The 23,679-nt window shown below is 34.3% G+C and overlaps 3 protein-coding genes across 6 annotated transcripts; all 3 read right to left on the bottom strand.

The window, feature by feature from the left end:
* Window positions 1-739: 739 nt before the first annotated feature.
* Window positions 740-7,255, bottom strand: LOC118057337 (casein kinase 1-like protein 10). Of its 3 annotated transcripts, none has more exons than XM_035069893.2 (14): window positions 6,529-7,249; window positions 6,375-6,415; window positions 5,417-5,486; window positions 5,154-5,302; window positions 4,939-5,034; window positions 4,183-4,253; window positions 2,923-2,984; window positions 2,758-2,821; window positions 2,582-2,666; window positions 2,256-2,382; window positions 2,031-2,104; window positions 1,862-1,922; window positions 1,476-1,606; window positions 740-1,350 (listed from the first exon to the last, which is right to left on the bottom strand). In XM_035069893.2, exons 1-14 carry the CDS (start codon window positions 6,602-6,604, stop codon window positions 1,069-1,071), a joined length of 1,389 nt encoding a protein of 462 aa, XP_034925784.1. In that variant the 5' UTR covers window positions 6,605-7,249; the 3' UTR covers window positions 740-1,068. The 3 variants fall into 3 exon arrangements, 2 of the variants coding, with proteins under 2 accessions (XP_034925784.1, XP_073267162.1); XM_073411061.1 differs by having other exon boundaries at window positions 1,476-1,609; window positions 6,529-7,248; XR_012170586.1 differs by lacking the exon at window positions 740-1,350 and having other exon boundaries at window positions 1,761-1,922; window positions 6,529-7,255.
* A 2,275-nt stretch (window positions 7,256-9,530) lies between these two features.
* Window positions 9,531-11,737, bottom strand: LOC118057323 (uncharacterized protein At4g14342). 2 transcript variants are annotated; one of them, XM_035069865.2, is made up of 4 exons: window positions 11,545-11,737; window positions 11,370-11,455; window positions 11,157-11,280; window positions 9,531-9,815 (listed from the first exon to the last, which is right to left on the bottom strand). In XM_035069865.2, the coding sequence occupies exons 1-4, from the start codon at window positions 11,548-11,550 to the stop codon at window positions 9,768-9,770; spliced, it is 264 nt and encodes an 87-aa protein (XP_034925756.1). In that variant the 5' UTR covers window positions 11,551-11,737; the 3' UTR covers window positions 9,531-9,767. The 2 variants fall into 2 exon arrangements, with proteins under 2 accessions (XP_034925756.1, XP_034925764.1); XM_035069873.1 differs by lacking the exon at window positions 11,545-11,737 and having other exon boundaries at window positions 11,370-11,461.
* Window positions 11,738-12,215: 478 nt separating this feature from the next.
* Window positions 12,216-21,953, bottom strand: LOC118057312 (uncharacterized). The gene is given in 13 exon segments (XM_035069852.2): window positions 12,216-12,680; window positions 15,981-16,037; window positions 17,045-17,129; window positions 17,685-17,732; window positions 17,819-17,932; window positions 18,017-18,148; window positions 18,480-18,564; window positions 18,646-18,725; window positions 19,196-19,415; window positions 19,518-19,759; window positions 19,854-19,937; window positions 20,242-20,416; window positions 21,730-21,953. Coding segments are annotated over 13 exon segments (1,659 nt in total). The 3' UTR covers window positions 12,216-12,567.
* Between the last annotated feature and the right edge of the window lie 1,726 nt (window positions 21,954-23,679).

Genomic DNA, 23,679 nt, shown 5'->3' with positions numbered 1-23,679 from the left:
AATCCATCAAATTGAGTTCTTAATTTTTATAGGCTACTTTCAGTTCGTTTGTTTTTTATGATTGAAAAAAGTTGTTTAAATTAAAAAAAATATAAGAATATTAAATAAACCCCCCCCCCCAAAAGTTATTTTTGAGCAAATAATTGTCGTTTTTTTTTTTATGAAAATAACTGGATAAGAATATTAAATAATTAAAAATATAAGAATATAACTCTGGTGGTCGAGAAAAGATGAAAGACAGAAGAAGGTCGCAGCAGATCCACACCATGAAATTAAAAAAATAAAAAACTTGGTATTTAGAATTTGCTAGAAGACTCCTCTATAGCGCAAAAGATGAGGTTCATGTTAGGTGCATAACGACGTCGTGTTAGAAAAACTAATATTATATAAATCCTATTTTTGCCATTTTCAGAATGTACTTGAATGAAATCCCTTCATTTTGAACCCCAGAGGGAAATCTGACAAACATGACAAAAACTCAGAAGCATCATATTAAAGCTTCGTTTAAATACCCATCATTTTTTCATTTATAAAATTACGGTTATTTATTTATTTATTATTGTTACTTTATTTTGAACAGAAAAGTTTAAATGAGTTCAGCATCAGAATTCAATTCCATTTTATTGCATTTTTCGCTCCGTTGTTGAATCGACCTCTGCCTGAACCACAGCTAAGATTATGTGTATAGTAGTAGAGAGGATGGCCGGAGTTGATACCGGTCTCTTAGCGGAAGTCGTAATTTTTTTTTTCCAGAAAAATTGAAGTATTTATTAGAGCTAAAAGTATCTCAAATATATAAACAATTCCTACCCTGAAATGATTCTTCTCTTTTAAGAATTGAGTCCGCTTGCCTTTGTATTGCCAATCCTCCAGAGAGATGGCTACAAGACGAGTCCCAGTCTTCCAGGGAGAGGATTCCCTGACCTTTTGCTGTGATGGAAACCTAATGGTGGGTATGAATATACAGTAACTGGTGACACACCATTGTAGTCCCAACACTGATAAAAATACACAAGGGAATTTTGACCCCTTGCACAAGTAAATCTTCGTACCAGACAGGTCCAGTGCTTACTTCCTCTTTCCTGTGCCAATAGACAGGAGTTCAAAGCTCCTAAGTGCATTGCCACGACCACCACTTGTGGCTGAAGCACGAGTAAAAGATGATGATTTTGACTCAAACCCAGGTTGAACCCTTTGGGTTGTTGACAGGCGACCACTGCTTGAGACCAGCCGGCTTGACCGATTCTCACTAGGCTCGCCAGAAGAGCTTGGCCGGCTGCTTGACATGACAGCCCTCTTTGAAGTGCTTCCATTTCGAGATGATGAACAGGGCCTTTCTGAATCTGGATGCTGTAGAAAGGATGGGGATATAAGAAAAGTAGCAGGCAGTTGAGAAGTGAAGCTAAAATCCAGGGCAAAAGGGCGACCAACTCCACCAAAATTAAAAGGTACATGATTTCTCTTGCAATACTCACCACATCCTTGGATGATGGCGCATCATCTGAGGACCTGTGCCTGGACTGATCACTGTGCAAAGCATGTCCAGAGCTATTCCTTCGAGCAAATGCCTCAACTCCACCAGAGAATCTGTCTCGGACTTCCTGGCCTACTGGATAAAAATAAAATTGTCTCAAACAGGAGAAAGTAGCCCAGGAATCTCTTTTTGTCAAGAGTGAGGGGGCAACAAAATAGTACCATGAATGTCATGCTAAATATTAATCTATACTAGGGAATAGCAAAACAAGCAACAAATGAATTACCCATCAACACTTCAGATATCATGTCCAGGCATTCATCAGCCGTTCACTCGATCAAAAAATTAAAGAAAAAAATTGTTTGTTAACTAAAAATCAGAACAGACCTGATGGCCGTTCCACTCTTTCTGCAGATGGCCCTGGGTATACAGCTGGTTTGCCACTTGGCTGTTAAAAGAACATGGAACACACGGAATCAAGAATAATTGGAGAGAGACTCGTTAAAAATATTTTTTCCTACTGAAATCAGTCACAAAAAAATTAAGGTATACTAACCCGTGATCTAGAACTTGAGCCAATCTGAGGGTACTTCAATATGGTCCAGTCAAATACATAATCAAACTGATACCCTGCAACAGTTTAGAAACCTATATTAGGTTCTAAAATTTGGCGGGACCCTAAACTAACAATTGAATTTAGAACCCCAGCAACATATTTAAAATTAAAAATAACAATTGAATAGTAATTAAAAGCATCAAATATTCTGGAGCATGAACAAACCTTCTCGAATAAACAAGTCGCGGAAAAGTCTCTTCAGGTATGAATAATCAGGTTTGTCTTCAAACCGCAGTGAACGGCAATAATGAAAGTAAGATGTAAATTCTGAAGGATAGTTCTTGCAAAGGACCTGCAAAGTAACCATTATACTTCATATTCCACCAGCATGATAATCATTTAAAACATTAACTACGGCAAACTAATTGTTTGAACACCGAACTGGTATCCTAGTACACCAGTAATTCTCCCCATTGTGGTAGTGTATCATTTGCTACACCATGAAAAACATGTGCTTGGACCAAGCAGCTTGCAAAAGCAAATGATTGTACCTCTATAGGAACAAGCATCTTCTTTTCACTGATCTTGTCATATTTCTGCTTTTTATTACCAGCTTTCAAGCCCTGCCATGGAAGGCTGAACTAGAGAAATCACCAAAAGAAAAAGGATCAAACACATATTAAGATTTACAAATAGGAGGGTAAAGCAAGTCGAGTAAGTTCTTAACCTTCCCCTCAAAAAATACATAAGCACATAACCAAGAGATTCCAGATCATCTCTTCTGCTTTGCTCTGCAAGTAAGAATGGCATGATAATAAGATCAAATATAAAGATTTGAAAATGTGCTAGCAACATCCAATAGTCATCTTACAGTTAGAATCAGTTCACTCACCAACTCCAAGATGAGTATTAACGCTAGCATAGCGAGCCGTGCCTGTGAGATTCTTGTTTTCCCTGTAACAAAAACTTATTACATATATCATGACAGACAATGAAAAGAGGCTTGAAAAGGGGAGGTGAGAATTCATCATTACATCAGTATATCAGAGAAAAGATGTGCAAAAAAAATGCACGATAACATGTACAGATAAAAACATGATACATAGTGGCATTGAATGCTCCTGGGAAAACAGGCTTAAAGACATAAAAACAATAGCAAGAGATAGTCGCCCAAGCAACTCTGCAAAAGTAATCAACATTACCAACAGCAGCATCCTTAGCACTGCCCTTTTTTGAAGGGAAACATACCAAGCAGAAGATTTCCCTGAATTGCAGCTTTATACCTAGATAATAGATGCAAGCTGAAAATGCATGGACAACTAGGCTCTTGCCAGCAACATTAATTCTAGATTCAACTCACAAAACCAGTTTTTTTTTTTTTTATTGCATTGTTTTTTTACCAAACTTGTCAGGCTTCCATTCACAAGTACTCTATGATTAATGCAGCTGGAATTTTATGATCATAGTTGTCAAACTCAACAACAACTGATCAAACAAAGTACATGTGAACTGATTAGATTCACAGGTACTCCATGAGAAACACAGTAAACTATTCATGTGTGATTCTGCTCTTAAGATTCATTGAACATTTAAAATCTCTGTTCCAAGATCTCCATTTTCTTATCAGGAGAAAAACAATAAATTGCAAGCTCCTTCCTAACAGACCTTTTTTTTATTTGAAATATAATAAAACATCCGATATACAAAAGTATGCTTGAACTGATAAGAAACACAGTAAACTATTCATGTTTGATCCTGTTCTCAATTCAAAGTCTCAGTTCCAAGACCTCCATTTTCTTCTGGGAAGAAAACAACAAATTGCCAACTCTTTCCTGGCTATTTTCTTTCCTTTTACTTTTTGAAATAGACAATAACATGGCTAGGTCCCAGACACAAAAGAATGAATCCTCACAAATTATTAGGACTCTAATGAATGAATCCTAGTAAGCATGTCCTTGGTACTCCTGAATACTGCATTATAACAAAACCATGAGCATGCACATTAAAACATAATATACTTCATTTTTGCTCCAACTGGCTATCAATGAACAAAGGGCAAGATCTAAGAGCTTGGAGGGGGAATAAATTTCATCAACAAACTCAGAAATGGTATTGATACAGGATCCAGAAACATAAGAAAAACACACTTTACCTATATGGTATATGCTTGTGTGTTTGCAGATCTCTGTACTTTTTTGCAAGGCCATAGTCAATAATGTAGACCTGTGTTCAGAGAGGGTATAGCAAGAAAACAATCCGCGATAACTATTAGGGCATCCTAAGATATATGTTAAGTAATAAAACCAAACTGCATATGCATATCAGATATAAGATAGATTTTGACACTGCTAAGACCTTCGGTAACAGAGTGCAATATTGAATAATGACTTAGCAAATCAGCCCCATTTGAGGATTGTAAACTGACAAGTGCTGCTCAAATGGCAAAGGCCTCATTTTTTTTCCTTTTGCCATCGAACTTCAAATCTAAAACCTCTAAATTGCAAAGAAGTTTTTTCCATAGTTTTAAGACCCGGCCCGGTCCAAGGCCCAGGTTCCGGGTTTTGACCGGGTCACCAGGTCGGCCAGGTCAATTTTTTTTTTTAAAAAAAAATCAAAACGACGTCGTTTTAGTAAAAAAATAAAAAAAATAAAAGTCAACGGGTTTGCAGCCGGGTCTTGACCGGGTCACACTGGGTTTTTCCTTCCTTCGTTTTTTCTTCAACCCGGCCCAGTTCCATTCCCGGGTCAGCTGAGTCCCGGGCCGACCCGCCGGGCCGGGTTTCAAAACTATGGTTTTTTCCATTGACATATTTAAATTGTCCCCTCAACAATGAGCTAGTAAGCTCACAACTTTGCAATATCTAACAATTCTATTTAAATTGAACATAAAAAGGAAAAAGGCACATACCTGATTTGCTTTGCGCCCTAAACCCATCAAAAAGTTGTCAGGCTTGATGTCACGGTGAAGAAAACCCCGTGAGTGCATATATTCAACTCTATTTATCTACATTAAGGAATGCGAAAGAACACTGAGTATAGCAGCTACTAAAAAAGCATGTGTTCTTAACAATTGATATGCTAATAAAAAAGGCAGGCCTTTTTCTTAAAAATGGGCATACTTACTAATTGATCTGCAAGCATCAACACCGTTTTCAAAGATAACTTCCGACTGCAATAATTAAACAAGTCTTCAAGACTTGGTCCAAGAAGGTCAATAACCATGACATTGTAATCAACCTCAACACCAAACCATTTGAGATGAGGAATACCCGCTTCACATGGATGAAGAAAAAAAAGAGAAATAAATAAATTGACTTTTGCTCAAGCAAAGAAAAAAACATATCAGCTAACAATAAGGGGAAAAAAAAGGAAAAAAAGAAATTTACTTCCTCCTTGAAGTAGCATGTATAGTTTTGATTCATAATGAAGCTGGGGGTGCTTGGTTTTCACAGATTCCTGGGAATATCATAAGAATATGTATCAGCTACAAAATCAAAAGTGCAAATTGCACTACATTATAACATATATATAAAAAAGGACATAATACATGAATCTACTTGATTACATCCTCAGATTTAAATGAACAGAAAAGGTCAGAATTTCATATTAAAACATTCAGTCAAAACAACCTTAAAGCAGGCTTAATTCAACAGCAGGCTTTTTCCCTCAATATGGTATAGCATGGAAAGTGCAAAGCTCAAGAACACACCAACTGCAAACTTTTTACGATATCTTTTGATCACAGTAACAGTACATAATCAAATGAATATAATTATTCTTCTACAAATACACAAAATGACCAAAAGAGTCACTAATTAGAAGCTTCCAATATCTAAAGTACAATATTTGATGTTTCTCGGTCAAAAACTAGTAGGACCAGGGTACAAGGAATCACCATCCAAAAACAGAAAACTTAACAATTTTTTATTAAAGGATCCTTTTGTTTTAAGAACATAGTAGAGGGCAGCATTTAGCATTGCCACTGAGAGGATCATTCGGTAACATAAATATAATGGACTGATTGAGGAAAACATTAACTAGTTACTAAGACACCAAGAAGAAGTCCACCACTTGGACAACCAAATTCACAATCCATCTTAAGTAACTAACTATCTAAATTTCTCAAAACCAAAAAAGCATTTGGAGAAAAGAAGAAGAAGAAGAAGAAGCAAATTCCCTATCATCAACTATAAATTGCTACTTCAAACAGATGGAAACAAACACGATCATCAGCCATCTAGTATATCAAAACATGACAGTTAACTACTATCCAGGAATACACGAATGAAGAAATAACAATCTATAAGAAAGAATTGAGATCATTTCTAAAGATGTAAAACCTACCAACTTAACAGCCACTTCCTCTCCACTCTGTACATTAATACCTGCAAACAAATAAAGAACAACAAAAACAATCAAAAAGCCATCTAAAGACACAAAAGGAAAGAGTGATCAAAACACTTTGAATGCAACTAAATAAACCTTAAAAATTGCATACCTAAATAAAGTTCACCAAAGGACCCACTACCGATCTTCCGGCCAAGCTTAAACTTGCCACCAATCACATGATCCATGATCTAACAATCCCAATCAAATATTATAATCCACCAAACGAATAAAGTAAAGAAAAAAAAAGACCCCCCCCTTTTTTCTTTCAAGTTCGCAGTCAAAATTCACCAACTAAAGTGACCTAAGACTCTTCCTTGTCAAAAAAAAAAAAACCCAGATCACTGAAAGACCTCTAAATGATTCAGTAAATGCCTCAAAATTGAAAAGAAAAATAATAATAAAAAAAAAGATATCTTTTGTAACCCGCTCTACTTAGCAACCGAGCAAACTAAGATGTTACTTAAAAATCTAAGAAAACCCCATTAATCAGTGAAGGGAAACTAGGGTTTGCAAATCACGAAACTGCATTATCTTGAGAAAGTGAAGAGAAAGGAAGTAGAGAGAGAGAGAAAAGAAGGTAAAGTTTTTGAAAGAATTAACGGGGAAAAAAATAGACTTTGGAGAGAAAGAATAACAACAACGACAACAATAATAAAGTAGGGGAGGGAGAGAGAGAGAGAGAGTATGCGGTGGCAACGATATGTGCGGCAAGAATTTGGGGAAATTTAAAGATCTGGCTAAGACAAGGGTTGTGTTTTCTCGAGAAAATTTGGAGAAAATAATACTTACCAAAAAGTGATTTGAGAAAAAGTGGATGCTGTGTGTGTGTAAATATATATATATATATATATATATATATTTGATTATTTGCTTTTTTTTGCTTTTTATAGTTCTTGTTCCCTAGCAGAAGTGGTAGAAACAATCTCAACCTAACTTTATTTATTTTTTTGGTTTTGTTTTGTAGTAAAAAGGATCATGGGATTATCTTTCAAAGAAGGGTGATTTTCTTGTTCAAAGCCTACCAAGGGAAAAGAAAATGGTTCCTTGCTTTCTTTACCAGCAAAATAAAATAATTGAGAGTGAAGGTTTTTCTCTGCCAATTTCCATCTCCCTTCTTCATGTAATCTCAAAAAAATATAAATTTAAAATTAAAAAATAAATATTAAAAAAATGGTTGAAAACAGTGTTTAATAATTAATAATTTTATTTTAAATAAATTTCATGGTTGAACTATAATGCCAAATAAAATCTTAAAAATTACGGTGAAAACATTGTTTAATAATTAATTATTTTATTTTTAAAAAATATTTTTTCTAGTGAAAAAATAGTGAGCTCGTCAATTTTTTTTGTTTATTAAAAACATATATACTTTTACTGGGTTTTTTTTTTCCAAGTATTTTGTTAGCTCTAATTTGCTTTAAAAGCAAGCAAATTGATTTGTTTTGAAATCAAAACAGGATGCTGGTGTTTACTCCTCTTCACTGCCTTCCTAATTTTTTTCGAGTAAACAATACGCAAGAGGCATGCAAAACTCTTCTCAATAAAAATAATAATTAATAATGATGTCGATAATGAGCTTATCCGTAACGTCTACTCGTAAATAAATACTGAAATAGTAATAAAAATTTGTTTTTAAAATGTATTAAAATAATTAATTGTTTATTCATTTATTTTTTATGTAAGTATATTAAACCAATTTAAAAATACAAAAAAATATTGATTTAAAATAAAAGAAATATAAAAATTTAAACTTTTTTAAAAGTATTCTTGAAACAAAAAATCCAAATCTAAACTGAAAATCCAAAGGCAGCTGCTCTGTCAACGGATGCATTTCAAGGTAGGCAGTGTAGCTCTCATTGGTTTACCAAGAAACCACTTGCTGGTAAGTGAATTGACCCGACCATACACGTGGTCCAGATTTGAACCCATTTTGCCTTCTTTCTACGCACCATTCCAGTCGTCGAGTCATCCCATATAAGAGCATCTTCAATAGAGCTAAATTGATAAAATAAATTTTTAAATAATATAAATATAGCTTTTTTTTTTAATTTATGTATATTCCAATAATAAAAAAAACTATTTAAAAAAAGCCAAAACATTGACCAACAGATATAAAACAAATGAAAAAAATATTGGGTAACAGAAAAAGCATATTTTCATTTGCTTTTATCTTTCATAAAGAGAAATATAGAAATAACATTTCATGTCTTGAATAGCTATTTTAGCTATTCATGTATTTATAACTTGCGGATGTTTTTATAAAGTGATTTTTAATGTAAAATATATTAAAATAATATTTTTTATGTTTTTTTTTGTTATTTTAGTGAATTAAAATTATTGAAAAATATCTAAAAAATATTATGTTTTTTTAGACAAAAATCACTTCACCAAGCATTTTAAAAACAAATTGAACTATATTATAAATCATTTTACTACTTGGTGTCGATTTCCAAAGTAGTTAGTATCGTTACACAAAACAGAAGGAAATAGGTTAATAATGATACCTGTTGCTAGCTTCACGTTACCGTATGTTACTTTTAATTGCGCAAGGGAATAAGAAATATTTATGAAAAAAATTAAGTGTTTAGACGATAATGTTTTCTTCGACACTTTTTCAGACCCCTCTTGATAATGTGTAAATATAAAATAACGTAATAATGTAGAATGCTTTCCCACCTTTCTTTTCACAGCATCCAAAGTTATGATGGTTTATCCTGCCACAGCTCCCTCGCACCCTTTTCTTTCCTTCACAACTTTTTTTCCAAGGATGGCCTGGTGTTTTGCACCACCCTCTGCAGCCACCGGAATGTTTGAGAAGCTCGGCAGCAAGCACAGAAAAACATAAATTCAATTCCATCAGATGTTCTTCACCGCCCAAATGGAAGTGCATGCACCAAAATCTTGCAGTTAGTATAGAGCTGCCCTGCAAAGGAAAGTAAGATGGGATTTACACATTATAAAAAGCCTAGGTCATTTTCAGAGGGGACATGGTAACAAATATCACTTCTATCATTTTTATTTCGACAATCATCAGGGTCTTGCCATAAAAAACAATCACGAGGGTCTTCTAAGAAAACTGGCATAAGCAACAAACATGGAGAAAACCAAAAAGACATTGAAAAGTGGATGCTAATCATATTATACGAAATTATAAATTCAACCACATAAACGCTCCAAGCTTAAACCATCCTTGAAACCATAAAACATGATTTCTACAAGTCTACAATCACAAATGATAACTTCAGTACTCATAACTGACATCAAAAGGCCAATGTTCCTTCAGCCATACACAAGCTTAAGCATATCAATCAGTTAGCCACAGCTGACTCAGATCAAGCAGGACATGTCTCAATCATCTTCTCTTTCCGGGGGTAGACCACAAGGCAAAAGCATTTTCTGCAACAAGTTAAAAAGAATCATTAGGTGATCATATTTAAGACATGTAATAAGTATGGAAGAGAAAATCAGAACTTCTCTGAGATATCTTCACACTATCAAGATTTTAATGTACAGGACAAACACATTATCAGTCACTAAGCCATTTTCCAGTGATTGTCAAGATTTAACACATGAAGCAAGTCATAGTTCAGACACCTATCCATCAGCAATTGAAATAACAATAAACTATTGCATCTTATACTTTCTAGAACTTCTAGAATAGCTTATATGTAATGCGACCTTCCAGCATCCCCCCTGCATTTACGAATTGCTTATTCAAATTGACACAACTTTAGTTGCACACTTTCGACTGTGCATCTTAAGATCATCATGCATAAATAACTGGGATACAAAAAAGTAATCTGGACCGAGTAAAGTCCAGCTATTAAAATGGTAGCCTGAGCTCATCATAGTTTAAGTAAAGTCATAGTGTATAAAAAACTAATCTTCCAAAAATGTGTTCCACAAAGGGGTGGTCGCTATCATGTAAAACTCATACAGCTAACCAAATAAATGGGAGAAGGTTTTACAAGTTGGCTTTAGTGAAGCAGTAAAACCTATAAAGGATGCATTCCTGATAACAGCACCTGACTCTGACAAAACATATGGCTTCCCTACTGCAGGATAATTGGCATGTCCCCATGCATTGCCAGGGATGTGATTATAGCACCAGCACCAAATTCATGAAACTTTTCATCCCCTTGGTTTCATAAGACAACAAAAAAAACATCTTTTTTCTTAGGGGTCATTCGGTGTCATTTCCATTCCATGTTTGTAAGAAACAAATTCGGAAACATGAAAAGAAAAAACTTCTTTGTTTTTGTTTTTAATTTTCAAAAACACAAAAAAAGCAACAACCAATTGTCAGAATTTTTCAAAATCAAACAAAGCGGTTTTCAAAAATTGTGTTAGGGATCGCTCATTTGCTTTTTCTCAAAAAATAAAAAAATCAAAACAAACAAGTTTCCAGTTTCCGTTTTCAAAAATTTGAAAATGAAAACCACAAATGATACCTAACTACCTCTTACAAACCCATTAAACGGAACACTCTTACTGGTGCAATGATCAGGTTTTGTCACAAAAAAGATAAAAAGAAATGAAAACTACAACTTTGAACGAACATGAAGATCATCCCCAGTATCCTCAAACACCAAATTACAAACCGATCAAACTCTAACCAATCCACAATTATTTAAGTAGTAAGTCAGTGATGTAACCAAATCGCAACTCAAAAAAAAAAAAAAACAGTAGATCAATAAATATATAAAGTAAAGGAAGGAGATTAAAAGACGAACGAACCTGCATAAAATTATAACGTTCCCTTCCAATAGACTCATTTTCAGCTAAAGCAAAATAAGCAAGCATAGGGTAGTGACCGATATACGATGCATAGCTGTCACGTTGAATATTCACTGCCCACTCGCTGTATTAATTTACCAATCACAATCAAATTTTTTTTAAAAGAAATTATATATATGAAACTGGGCTAATAAAGGGGGGAAAAACCCTCACAATCTGTTTAAATCAGCGTGGCCTGTCCCAACATATTTGGCCTGGAGATGCTCCAGCTGTGAATTGATGTTAAATCTATCACTGGCCTGCATCATCATCATCATCATCATTAATATTGAAGAAATTAGGGTTTTGAGAAAACAAGGAGAGGGAATTGAAGAAATGATCGACTTACCTGCATCTTCGATTACAAAGATACGCAACCACGATGTCAAATAATTGCTAACAGAGCAGACTACCTACGGAGGATTGAGTCGTTGTCTTCTTCTTTCTTTACAGGCACATACAAAAAGGATGGCGAAGTAATGTCCCCGCTTTTCCTCTCGTTCACTCCAGTTTTACCATGCGCTGCTGTGATTTCTTTTCTAGTAATCTGCTCACGAAAAGGTATCGAGTTGATTATAACAGTCCCTGTCGTTTAGTAAAAATAATTAATTAGTCATCGTGGTTTAAAAAATTGTTATTTAATCCCTCTGATTTTTCTTTCATTTATAGACTAATCTTTTTCATCAATTCACGCTTTTTTTTTTTTTTTTAATTTTTTAAAAATAGAAGAGTTAAAAAAGCACGCAGATGAATTGGAAAGTTTGAGGAGTTAAGAAATCATTTTTTTGAACAAAACATTAGCATGGCCTGCATTGATCAAAGGACTGTTAAATTATTTTTGATATCATAAAAATTAATTATTTTGTTTCGAGAAACCACAGGGGCTAAATTATAATTAAAAGTTTGTGATTTTGTTTTTGGCAGAAGATAGCATCCTCACATGAATTACAAGATTGAGGGGATTCAAAATTGCAATGCTCAGAACCCTAACCTAGAAGTTACATCCAAGAGGGAGGGAGGGAGGGGAAATCTCCTGTTTCTGCAATTTTCACAGGAATAAATGATACATCTTAATCAACTCAGCAATGAGAAAAACCAACAATAGTGATCTGGGATAGCAGATTTCTGACAAAAGGGGTAAAATAAATACACAACGATTTCAAAAGAATATTTACTATGGGACGATTTTACAAGGATTAACAACCTAACTAAGACGAGCCAATTAGTAACCTCAAACCACTCATGTTTTGGGCCCTTCGCCCTTGAAGCTTTGATTCCGGCAAACATAAAATGAGGAGCTATCCATCAAGAAAATGATCCTTCATTTTATCTCTAATTGAATGTTATGTGACCATCTGATGGGATGATGAGATTAGAACAGCTTATTTGGATTTCCCGATTGCTCCGAAGAATCTAGTTTAGGAGGCAGGAGGCTTAGGAAGCTCCCCTTAACAGGTTCACTAGGAGCCTCGGCTGCCTCATCTTCTGAAATAATATGAACCACCGCAATAAGAACAAGGAAAGAAAATAAGAAATGCAACCTGATTGATGGTCAATACAATATCAAGCTATTACAATGGCTCTACTTTTTTTGCTGTATTTTGAAGTGAAAATATACATGATGGCTCTAAGAGCATGATAGTGTTTAGCTTGCATCATCTACAGACTACATACAGTTTTGGAAGAGATAACTATAAAAAAAGATGTGTTGATGATTTTTTTTGCTGTATTTTGAAGTGAAAATATACATAATGGATCTAAGAGCATGATAGTGTTTAACTTGCATCATCTACAGACTACACACGGTTTTGAAAGAAATAACTATAAAAAGTGTTTTGATGATGTGAATGAAATTCTGAAACAGCTAAAAGAAAAGATTTTGCACTTGCTTATTTCAAAGAAAGCTAAATACATCGCCAATAACTTCAAGCAATACCAGCCATTAGGCCCTGACCAAATTTGAGCACTTGCATAAATAAATGATAGCTTGATCTGTCAGTTAATAAACCAGAAAGAAATATCAACATAAGCATAAAACATTTTTAGGTTTTCGTATGATATGATAAATTTGAAGATGGTCATGGCAAGGGGTTAGATTTTGAGAGTCAAGTGCCAAGGGCATAAGAAGTGTCTACGATGAAAGTGTTTTGGTAGTGAATGATGCATTGAAGGTGTAAATACAGCATAATAGTGGGTCCCATTATTATCAAAATCAGACTGGAGCTTGAACCGCCAAAGGTGCCGATTCATTGGATCACCGATTCAACTGGCATTTCACTGGTTTAATACCTAGAAGAATATTTTTTCAGATTTTTTATCGAGGTACACGTGGTAGGCCTTGAGTCAGTTCAACCCAATTCGAGGCCGGTTCAATCTGATTCAGGCCAGTTCTTAGTCAGTTCAGCCCGATTCAAGGTGGTTCTTACCAGATTGATTGCACAATTAGTCCCTACACTCAGAACCAGACAGGTGTAAAATCTGGTTCACCAGTTGAGCCAGCCTAACTATTAATAGGTTTATAAATAATATTAATGAGACCTGATTTGATTAAGAAAATGATGAAACGAAACATGAGAGGGAACAAGACCACTATTGAGGAGGGACACTAATTTCCATTCTTGGAAGGGCAGTACTTCAACCCAAAAGGGGGATGAAATATTACCCTCCATAACTTCTCATTCTCTTAAAATGTGCGCCCAACAGGGTGGTAGCTCCTCCCTCCTCCCTCCTCTCAGCCCTCTCTCAGCCCTTTCCCTCGGTTAAAAACAGAATTTTCATTAAAAATAAAAATAAAAAAACAGGGTAACTTCAACATTAGATTTATTGGACCCTAGAAAACTATGAAAAACTACAAAGTAGCAAAGAGTACAAAAAACATTGTTTCAAAAGTGTAAGATCACTGTTTTGTGAGTTTGTAATCTCGATGCACATTTTAAATTTTGTTTTTGGCTACTTTTTATTAAATTATCCCAACCATTCTAAGAAATATTATAGAAAAAAAATAAAAGGTGGGTTTTTTTACTATAGATGGACATTGTTTACACTCACAAAACATAGTGGACTTACTATTTATTTTTTAGTAATTCATTTCGATCCTCAAAGTTTTATTTTGGACGATTTAATCCTAATTGAAGGACAAGATTTTGATTTCTTAGAAAATGCTGGAGCTGGAAGACAAAGGACTGAAATGAAAAAAAAAATCAAACATGGTATACCTGATATTTCATGAAAAATACACTTAAATCCTCAATCTTTAAAAATAACACAATTTATACGATTTAGATCCCTTTATATTTCAAAAATTCAATTTTGGCACAAAAGTTTATTTGTATTATTTTTTAGTTCCTGATAGAAGAGAGGAAAGGAGGGGTCACCAGATTCCGACAATGAGATTTTTTGCTCTTGCTATTTTTGGCCACCAAATGGTTTTTCTAGGCGTTCATGAGATAAGAAGGGCTTGATGGTGATTGTTTAGAGCTTTAATGTTGTTTGAAAAAACAAATCAAAGCCTAGGACGCCAATACTAACGCGGTTTGATTTCAGGTTTTTTAAATGTTTTTTTTTTTTTTTTTTGGTATTTTGAGGTGATAGATTTGTTTGTAGGTGTTCCAAGAAAGTTGATGAGGTATTCTAAGGGTGTTGGTAAGATGTTTTTGGGTTGAAATGATTTACAAATTAGGTTTTTTGGGCAAAAGAAACACTGCCCTAATTTTTTAACCACCATAGTAGTGACCGGAACCTAGGCTTGCAAACTACACATCGTCTATCATAGCAGGCGATGTGTCACCTACTTATTTTTCTTCAAAAAATTAAGGGCTCCCGCCCCTTTAATTTTTTTTTTTAAAAAATTAAACCAAGCCTAGGCCCACCTGCGCGCCTAGGCTTTTCATTATAGTGACCCAAGCACGCAAGGCCATAGGCCCGCGAGCCTGGGCTCTTTTATTATTCTATATATATATATATATATATATATATATAGAGAGAGAGAGAGAGGCTAATTATAAATTTAAGAGCAAAAAAAATTATTAAACCCGGTTGAATCCATAACTCGGATCAAAGGTTTGACGAGTTAAGCCACAACACCCAGGCTTTTTTTTTCTAATATTGATTTTTTTTTAATTGATATCTTTTTTAATATATTTTTAAAATATTTTTAAATTTATGTTTCAATTAATATCTCTCCTATGTGAAATTGTTTTCGTTTTTGCTTATTTATCCTTCTTGGATAGAATTTTTTTAACTATGTATTTAATTTTTGAAAAAATTATTATGATTCATCTATAATTTCTTTCATCTTTTGTATATATTTATTCTTGAAAATAAAAAAAATATATATATATTTTCAAAAAATATTTCTAATATATACAACCTTGCATGATATAATTTTTTTTCCCTTTTATTCTATTTAATCAATTTAATGTATGCATTTATTTCTATTATTGTTTAACTGAATAAAAAAATAATTTTAATAAAAAAATTAAGTAAACACAGCTGAGCATGTGTCCTATCTTATGAGATTAAATATTTTAATCTATACTTGTCTATTGATTTTTCCAATTTATTTTTAATTATCGTTAATGATTTTTTTTATTATTAACACACATAGTTCTTGATTTATTTAATTACATGTATATGTGAGTTTTTCAACTTACACTTTAAAATTTTTATGTACAAAAATGTGTTGGAAAAGCCTGCATATACACTATTTTTTATAAAAATATCTGGCCTACAACGGAGCGCTAGTCAAATAACTAGTATTTTACTAAAACAGATAAAAAAACTTACCAAAAAGTGACTTGATCGAAGGCCTCTTAGATTTTGTGCTCTTCTTCTTTAATTCAGCTGCATATTGTAGGTAGAAAAAAGTCACATACAAGAATCACGTGAAAGTGGATGATTGGACAAAGATAAAAATTGCGCTCTTCACAAATAAACATATAAGAAAATGTGCAAGCTTCGATCTTCCACCTACAGATTTGATTGATATTTTGCTTCTACCCCTGTAGCTTAAATTTTCCCATTTCTACCCTTCTAGTTCTCAAAAATTCCAATGTCACAATTAACCATCAAATAGCCTACTTTTGAATTTGGTTCTTTAGTTTTTTTAGGTTTATAATAATCTTTGTGAGATACTACAACATGTACGGGGATTAAAGAGGAAAAAAGTGAGTACAAAAGACGAAATAGCAAAAAATACAAGCGAAGTTTTGGTTAGTTATTTAACAATGAAGGGCAAAATAGGAGCTTTTTAATAAAAATAAAGGTAACATTGGGAAATTTTATACTAAGAACAAGTGGAAAATTGATGAATCTGTAATGGCAACATTAAAGTTCATTCCAAAAATATCAACTCTCTTTGTGCCCAATCTACAAGGCACAAGACACGCATTTGTTATTCTACATAATTTGTCACTTTTAGCAATTAAAATTAATCATCACCTACTAACTGGTAAGAGTAACATTTTATAGCCAAGATATGAATAAAGAAATATTTCAGGCCAGAAACAAACACAAATATCCCCAGTACAAGCACACCTCAATATTGCCTCCGCTATAAAGTTTAGGTTCAAGCATTTCCAACCGTGCATAAATGAACAAAAATAGATTAAGTAAGGTATAGCCACTGTAAAATAAAACTTGTAGAGCACTTAAGTTACAGTGCGATGCATGGCCAAACACTTCTATTATTAGCAATCCCATTCCCTACCTTAGGATCACAATATCACTATGAAAAAAATAAAAAATAAAAGATTCAACACTCTATATAATGTGGAGACAAAATACTAAATAGGATACTCGAATGAGGAGGAGGCATTATATAAATATAATTGAAGCGAAGAAAAATATACCAATTCCAGGCAACTGATGATCATTTATGATTTCAAAGTTCTTGTATGTATAACCAACAAAGTTGATATCTTTAGATGAAAGCATCTGCAAAAAAAGACAAATGATCATTTGATCAACATCTAGATGCCAGAAACATTATTTATCCCCAATTAATTAAACCTTTAACTTGCAGGCTATATAAAGCAAAATAGCTTCTGTGTTTGATGCTACAATACTCCAATTAAATTCAATCTACCACCAAAAAATCTTAAACTGTGGAACTAACATTTTCATGCATGAATGTCCACCTCCCTCAGGGAAAGGAATGCTGTAATATGTGAGTTTGGAAAAATGTAAAGTTCCTCGTGCTCCCAAATTTCAGCTTTCCTAAATGGTATTTCATGAGGTCTTATCATTAGTTGATGCTTTTTTGTTTTGATATAAATTGGTTGACAGTAGTATAGTAGAAGTTACGGGTGAGGTGATTGGTGTGGCCTTCCTACTGAATTTGTCTTGGAAATGAAAGATTTGTCCATTGAAAAAAAAAAATGAAATAGAATGAACAGAGAACGCATATCCTCTGGTGGAATACTAATAAAGATACCCTAAAAATAACTACATATGCTTAAAACATGAATAACAGATTTTGTATGTACCAACCTTTCTCCACGGACCAGATTTTGCTGAAGTCTGAATTTGGTCATCAGCCTACTCAAACAATCACATGAATGATAGAAAGGTTACCAAGATAAAGCATCTAAAAAAGTGATTAAATTTTAGACCAATCAATCTACCTCTTCAAACTTCTCAAAATTTTGAGTATCCAACTCATCATTGACCTCAGGAATAAATGCAGCTTTTATTTGATATAATTTGTCCCACTCAATACCTTTGAACCATGGGTGAGCCTGAAAATAACACAGCAAGTAAATTTTATCAATCTCGAATTTATCTTGGAATACCTAAAGAATTTAGAAAACACCACACAACACCTTGATTTCATCTGCCCCTTTTGTTCCAAGCCTCTGGTCAACATTACATAGAAGTTTGCTAATAAGGTCTTTTGCTTCAGAAGATAACTTTGCTTCTTCTGGAAATTTTAAATGATTTCTCCAATTAACTATCTGCACAAAACAAAAACCGTGAAATGAGTAGGACTGCTGATACTGGAGACAGCAAGTAGAATGAACGGCTCCAAGGTAAACACTGAAAAGGGAAAAGAACTTAGATCTTGGTGCTGACAATTAGAATTTTATTAGCATTTAGGCAAAAAGCTTGAGAAATTACCAACTAAAGGTTAGCAATTTGAACTGAAAAGCATGGTTTTGAGTTGGCAATGAGATTAGAAAAAATAACAAGTAAACATGTTCGCAAAGCTCATTTCAACATGCATTAATCACAATCAAGAAAAACAAACTTTTCTATTGACAAATAAGTAGACAGTTGCAAGATTACCTTCCTACAAGTTGACATGGGCTCGTCTGAGTAAAATGGTGGGAACCCCACAAGCATTTCATACATAATAGCACCAAGGGACCACCTGGATGTATAAAACAAAGTCAAACCTGAATGGTCTCAGGAAATAAAATTACTAGCTATGAAACATTTAAAGTGTACCAACCAATCACATTCCATTCCATATCCCTTCTTCAACAAGACCTCTGGGGCAATATAGTCAGGAGTTCCAACAGTAGAATAAGCCTGCAAAATTACCACATTGAAGGTTTAAATAATAGAAATCCCAGGGGGATTCCCACAGATACTAGACATACCCATGAGGGCAGAAATGATAGATGAACACGAGGTCGTCCTAGCATGTCTAAAGATTTTTTATAGGAAAAATAATTACTAAAGGCAAAAGGAAGGTTTATGATTGTAAGGTAAATCAAGACATCCTACTAAGAAACAAGAGAAACCAAGAAAAAAAGAGGCTAGAATTATAGAGCTTTCCAGTCTCTCTGCATAGCCACTAAAAAATGTTCACCGAACACATCCATAAAGAAGCTTGGAAGAGTATTTAGTCACTCTAGATAAATACTTAATGCCAGCAAGTTATAAGCAATAGAATGAAAACAAGCATTCATCCAGCTGTGGCATCAACAACAATGCCTTGATTGACAATGCTACTCCTATAGAATGAAAGGTCAATCCACTACATATAGGGAACTTACAAGCATCCTCCTGTTCCTTTGCCAATGTTGTAATTGTTCCTGTTGTGTACGTTTTGGGGCTGCAGGGCGTCCATCACTTTGAAGAGCTCCACTAAGATTGTTTGCCGCAGAAAAATCCTTTTCTTGGAGAGTACTGCAATCTAATGGTTTACATAATCCAAAGTCTGATAGTTTCATGTGACCATTTCTATCAAGTAGCAAGTTGTCAGGTTTGATATCTCTGCAACATGAAAACACAGAAAAGATAAGGCCACAATTACAATATCAGAATTACATGGTAAGAAAAGCATATCAACAGCTCAAGTCAAAAACCTTGAATTACCTATGAATATAATTATGTTTATGGATAGACTCAATAGCTAGGACAGTTTCCCCAACGTAAAACCTGGCCTCATCTTCGGTTAGTGTGTCTTTGCGCATCAGTAAAGTCATCATATCTCCACCAGGTAGATATTCCATGATGAGATACAGATACTCTTCATCTTGGAAAGAACAATATAGTTTGACAATGCAATTGCTATCAACCTCAGCAAGTAGATTCCTTTCTGCTTTCACATGTTCGACCTGAACATTTTAGATCCAAACTGAAAATAAGCATAATGAACAGATAAAAAAAAAACCAATAAAATTGCTGGGCAGAATTAATGAAAACATATACCTGGCCTCTGCGTAGCATCTCTGATTTCTTAAGCTTCTTCATGGCATATACATGACCTGTTGATTTTTCTCTACAGACTCTAACCTGCAAACTCAAAAGGAGAAGATCAAAAAACAAATCACTAATTGATGCTTTGATTGAAAGAGCAACACCATTTTAAACACCCAAATGTAAATCAAGCAAGAGATCCTAGCTATCAAATAGAGATGCAACATATAAATGCAGCAACACTTTAACTAAGAGTGGATTTTTCTTGCACACAGCAGTAAAATGTTTTAACCTGTGTATACATGTTTGTTTCTTCTTACTATATGCCAGGATGTAGTAGGAAGAAAATGACAAATAGGTCTGTCAAGCTGGAATAGAATATGGAAAAAGACTAACTTACCTCCCCAAATGCACCCTTGCCTATCATGGTCAATGGCTCAAAATCATCAGCACCCATTTTATGCCTTTGAAGACGCATGTATTCAGTTTCCTTCTTCTCTAAAAATTTTAGTAAGTTACTATGTTCTTCCTCAGAGACCTCAGCATCAGCTAACTTCTTCTCCAGTACATTACGTCTGCAAGAAATCATAAGCACCAAAACACCACCATCATCAATGCACTAAAGTCAAAAGATCAATTGTGTGAGATGATCTAACAAAAACAGGTGTTTTATTCATCCAATGACTACTTGGAAAAGAAACTTCAAAAAATTTCATGCACTCAAAAGAAAAAAATGATTTCTTGAAGAATCATTCATAGTGTTAGCAACTAATGGTCAATATGAATGCAATGCTCCTGAATTCATACAATACATTGCACAAATAAGATTACAAAGTAACAATTGCACCTTCAGAAACTTTTACGATTGTTATTCCATTTTTTGCCATTGTGCCTCATTCTACAAAATGAGGACCATTAACAAATAGAATCAAACATTCCAAAAGATGCTACCTTCTATCCCCACCCATTCACCACCCCAGAAAATACAACATGAAGTTACAAAGGACTATTGATTCAGCCTGAATTTCTCTGCCTTCCTCTCTAGACAACAAAGAGACATCATTGTCCATTGTCCTCAATAGCACCTACCTGCCTTGCCAAATCATAAGATTATCTTTTAAAAATCGAAAGTCGCTGTCCACCATAAATCGAGATCAAGTAAGATTTGCCAAATTATGGGAGAAATACACTTGTACCGATTTTTTATCCCAGAGGAGTTTTTGGCTCTTTACATTATTGGAATTATGAATGAGCCTCTTCAAACAGGACATTTTGCTACTGATTTGATGATTCCTAAAAGCATTGATGACAAGAATCAATTATTGGGAACATGCAAATATGCCCCCCCCCCAATTTTAGTACTTTTTTATAATTAAGATATTGTCTACCCCAAATTCAAGCAAATGTAAAATAATTGAGAACTTAATAGAAGCTTCCAGAAAATGAGAGCCAAATTTTCAATTTGCAGAGTTCAGTTACATGCAATCAAGTTCAGACTATGTTGGAGTTCCAAATCTTTAACAGCATATAATTAGACTTAAAAAACAGATTATGTCGAAGAAATCATTGTCTGAAGAGGTAAAGTTAAATAGCGCACTGTTATTCTATCCCATTCCCACAAAATCAACAAGAACCATACAGTGCTATGATAGGAAAAATTAAAACAGAAACCAGAAAAAATTATGTTTTCCTTATTTTAAGAGATTTGTTTGGGGGGGGGGGGTCAACGTGACTGGTTGAATAATGGAGTATCATATAAATAACATCTTCCCATCAATTGAGAATTCCAAGCAGACCGAGCAGATAAGCCAATGGGTGAAGTGTACATTAACAGATAAGTAAATTTTACTCGAACATCATTGCTATGAAAAGATGCATTAAATCATACCGCTCCTGCCTTTCTTGCAGGTCTTTCATTTGCTTCTTATAATGGTTCTCAATAAACTGCTTTGCAGCTGCAACCTTCTGCTTGGTTACATTGGATGGTGCTTCTTCACTGTTAGATGCTTTAGTTCCCTCCTTCCCATTGCCTGTGGTATCTTTCTGTTTGGCAGACTTTCAGCTTATCCTTTTGACTTTAACCTGTTTGAACCAACACCTTGTTGACTCCATGTGTTTACTTAACAATTATTTCAGCTTTTTGAGGGAGTTAGAGCCCTCTTGTCACAACCCCTCACTCTTAAATATATGCATTCGATTTCTCAAGTTACTGAAGATGAACCCTTTAGCTCAGGCACTCGTTTGACAGATGAAGCAGACTCTTATGCACGACTGGTTACCAAGGAATTCAAGCATTTCCTCTGCATTAAAAAAATGCAAACAGCATTAAACAAGCTTGACATAATCATCATTGCATTCTTCTCAGACTTATCTCCAAGCAATTGCAAAAATTGGAACTGCAAACATATGTAATAGAACATTAGAAGAAATGCACCGGGTGGCAGCAGAGAAAAAGTAATGTAATGAAATAAACTGCAGATCCGTTTCAGAGATTGACGATCAAATGTAACCAGCATACATTTAAAAACTTTGGAAAGTAACATAACTCAAAATCTCCCAAGGATCATTATCTCAAAAGCACAAGACGCCAGCCTTGCAACTGAAATTTCTGCGTCACTTCTTTCGTTTCTCAAAATCAGTATAGAATAGCCCTCGATTCATTAACAAACCACCATAGAGTTCTAAACCTTAAACATCAAAGCAGCAAACAAATGTTGCATCACTCAACAACTTACACACCACTAGGCAAGATACAAGCCAATACTCAAATCAGCAATCTACCTACATGATTATCCTAATTGGTATTACTAAGAAATACCAACCAACTTAAGTCTCTTCACTGATTCAAAATATTTGAGGCCAGCCCCTTCCTAAAATTCTCTCACCGATAATACACAACTAAAAACAGATATCGCAATTCAAATTCAACAACATCAGAAAATAGAAATACAAATAAACTACACATTATTCCAACACTGTTTCAAAAAAGCAAAAAAAAAAACTTCAGATCCTTAAAATCCCTAATCACTCACCATTCATATTTTTTTTGGTAAACAAGCAGGAATTCAGAACTCAAAATGTCGAGACCGGACAAATCTAAAAGTTGATAAAAATCAATAAAGCAATGACATCCAAAATCCAAGACGAAAAGAACTGGCGTTTCCTACATTTTCTTACTGAGCATACAGAAATTGAAACCCTCAAACTCAAACCACAAGATTAATTCCTTGACAAGAACAAAAAAAAAAGCAAAATAAAAGTAAGAAAGAAGTTGAGTAGATTGGAAACAAAAGGACCTTGTGTAATTACAGAGAGAAGGAGAGAGAGAGACAGTAGCGTAGGATAAGAAATGAAGAAGTAAGATTAAAGAAAGAGAGGAAGCGGAAATCTCGGCAAAGAAGAGAAGAGGAGCACTTTGTCTTCATGATTTTGATGACCCATTTGATTTGTGTTGAAACTTTTGAACCTCTCTCTCTCCCTTCTTTTCTGCTTCTATCAGTGTCGATGGATCGAACACGCTTCTTTTTCTAGTTTTTTATTTTAATTTTTTACTACTCACTCACTCTCACTGTGCTTTTTTTCTTTCTTTAATTTAATCCTGAATTTAATTGCTGTTCTTCTTCTTCTACCCTCGTGTTTTTTTATTATTATTTACATAGCTGTTCGGACCAGCTTGTGCGCACCACGATTAATCTCACGGCTCACTGAACATTCTGCAAACCCAGTGAGCATGTAAGGCACCCGGGGGTGACAGGCGTTGCATGGTGAGATTTATTGGTTTTTTTCTTGAACCCAGAATACAGAGAAAGAGAATAAATCCTTTTCAACCACTGGGCCA

This window comes from Populus alba, chromosome 8 (genome assembly GCF_005239225.2).
Source record: "Populus alba chromosome 8, ASM523922v2, whole genome shotgun sequence".
Taxonomy (NCBI): Eukaryota; Viridiplantae; Streptophyta; class Magnoliopsida; order Malpighiales; family Salicaceae; genus Populus; species Populus alba.
The sequence above is the reverse complement of the archived record's forward strand: the minus strand, read 5'-3'. Positions and strand labels throughout refer to the sequence as shown.

Bases quoted from the DNA above. Each gene is read 5' to 3' on its own strand.
- LOC118057337 (XM_073411061.1), bottom strand. From the start codon at position 6,604: ATGGATCATGTGATTGGTGGCAAGTTTAAGCTTGGCCGGAAGATCGGT. The intron at 6,416-6,528 runs GTATGCAATTTT...ATTTGTTTGCAG, and splicing joins CTTTGGTGAACTTTATTTAG to GTATTAATGTACAGAGTGGA. The intron at 2,105-2,255 runs GTTTGTTCATGC...AAACTGTTGCAG, and splicing joins CGACTTGTTTATTCGAGAAG to GGTATCAGTTTGATTATGTA.
- LOC118057323 (XM_035069865.2), bottom strand. The intron at 11,281-11,369 runs GTGAGGGTTTTT...AAATTAATACAG, and splicing joins CACGCTGATTTAAACAGATT to CGAGTGGGCAGTGAATATTC. The intron at 9,816-11,156 runs GTTCGTTCGTCT...AACTTGTTGCAG, and splicing joins AACGTTATAATTTTATGCAG to AAAATGCTTTTGCCTTGTGG.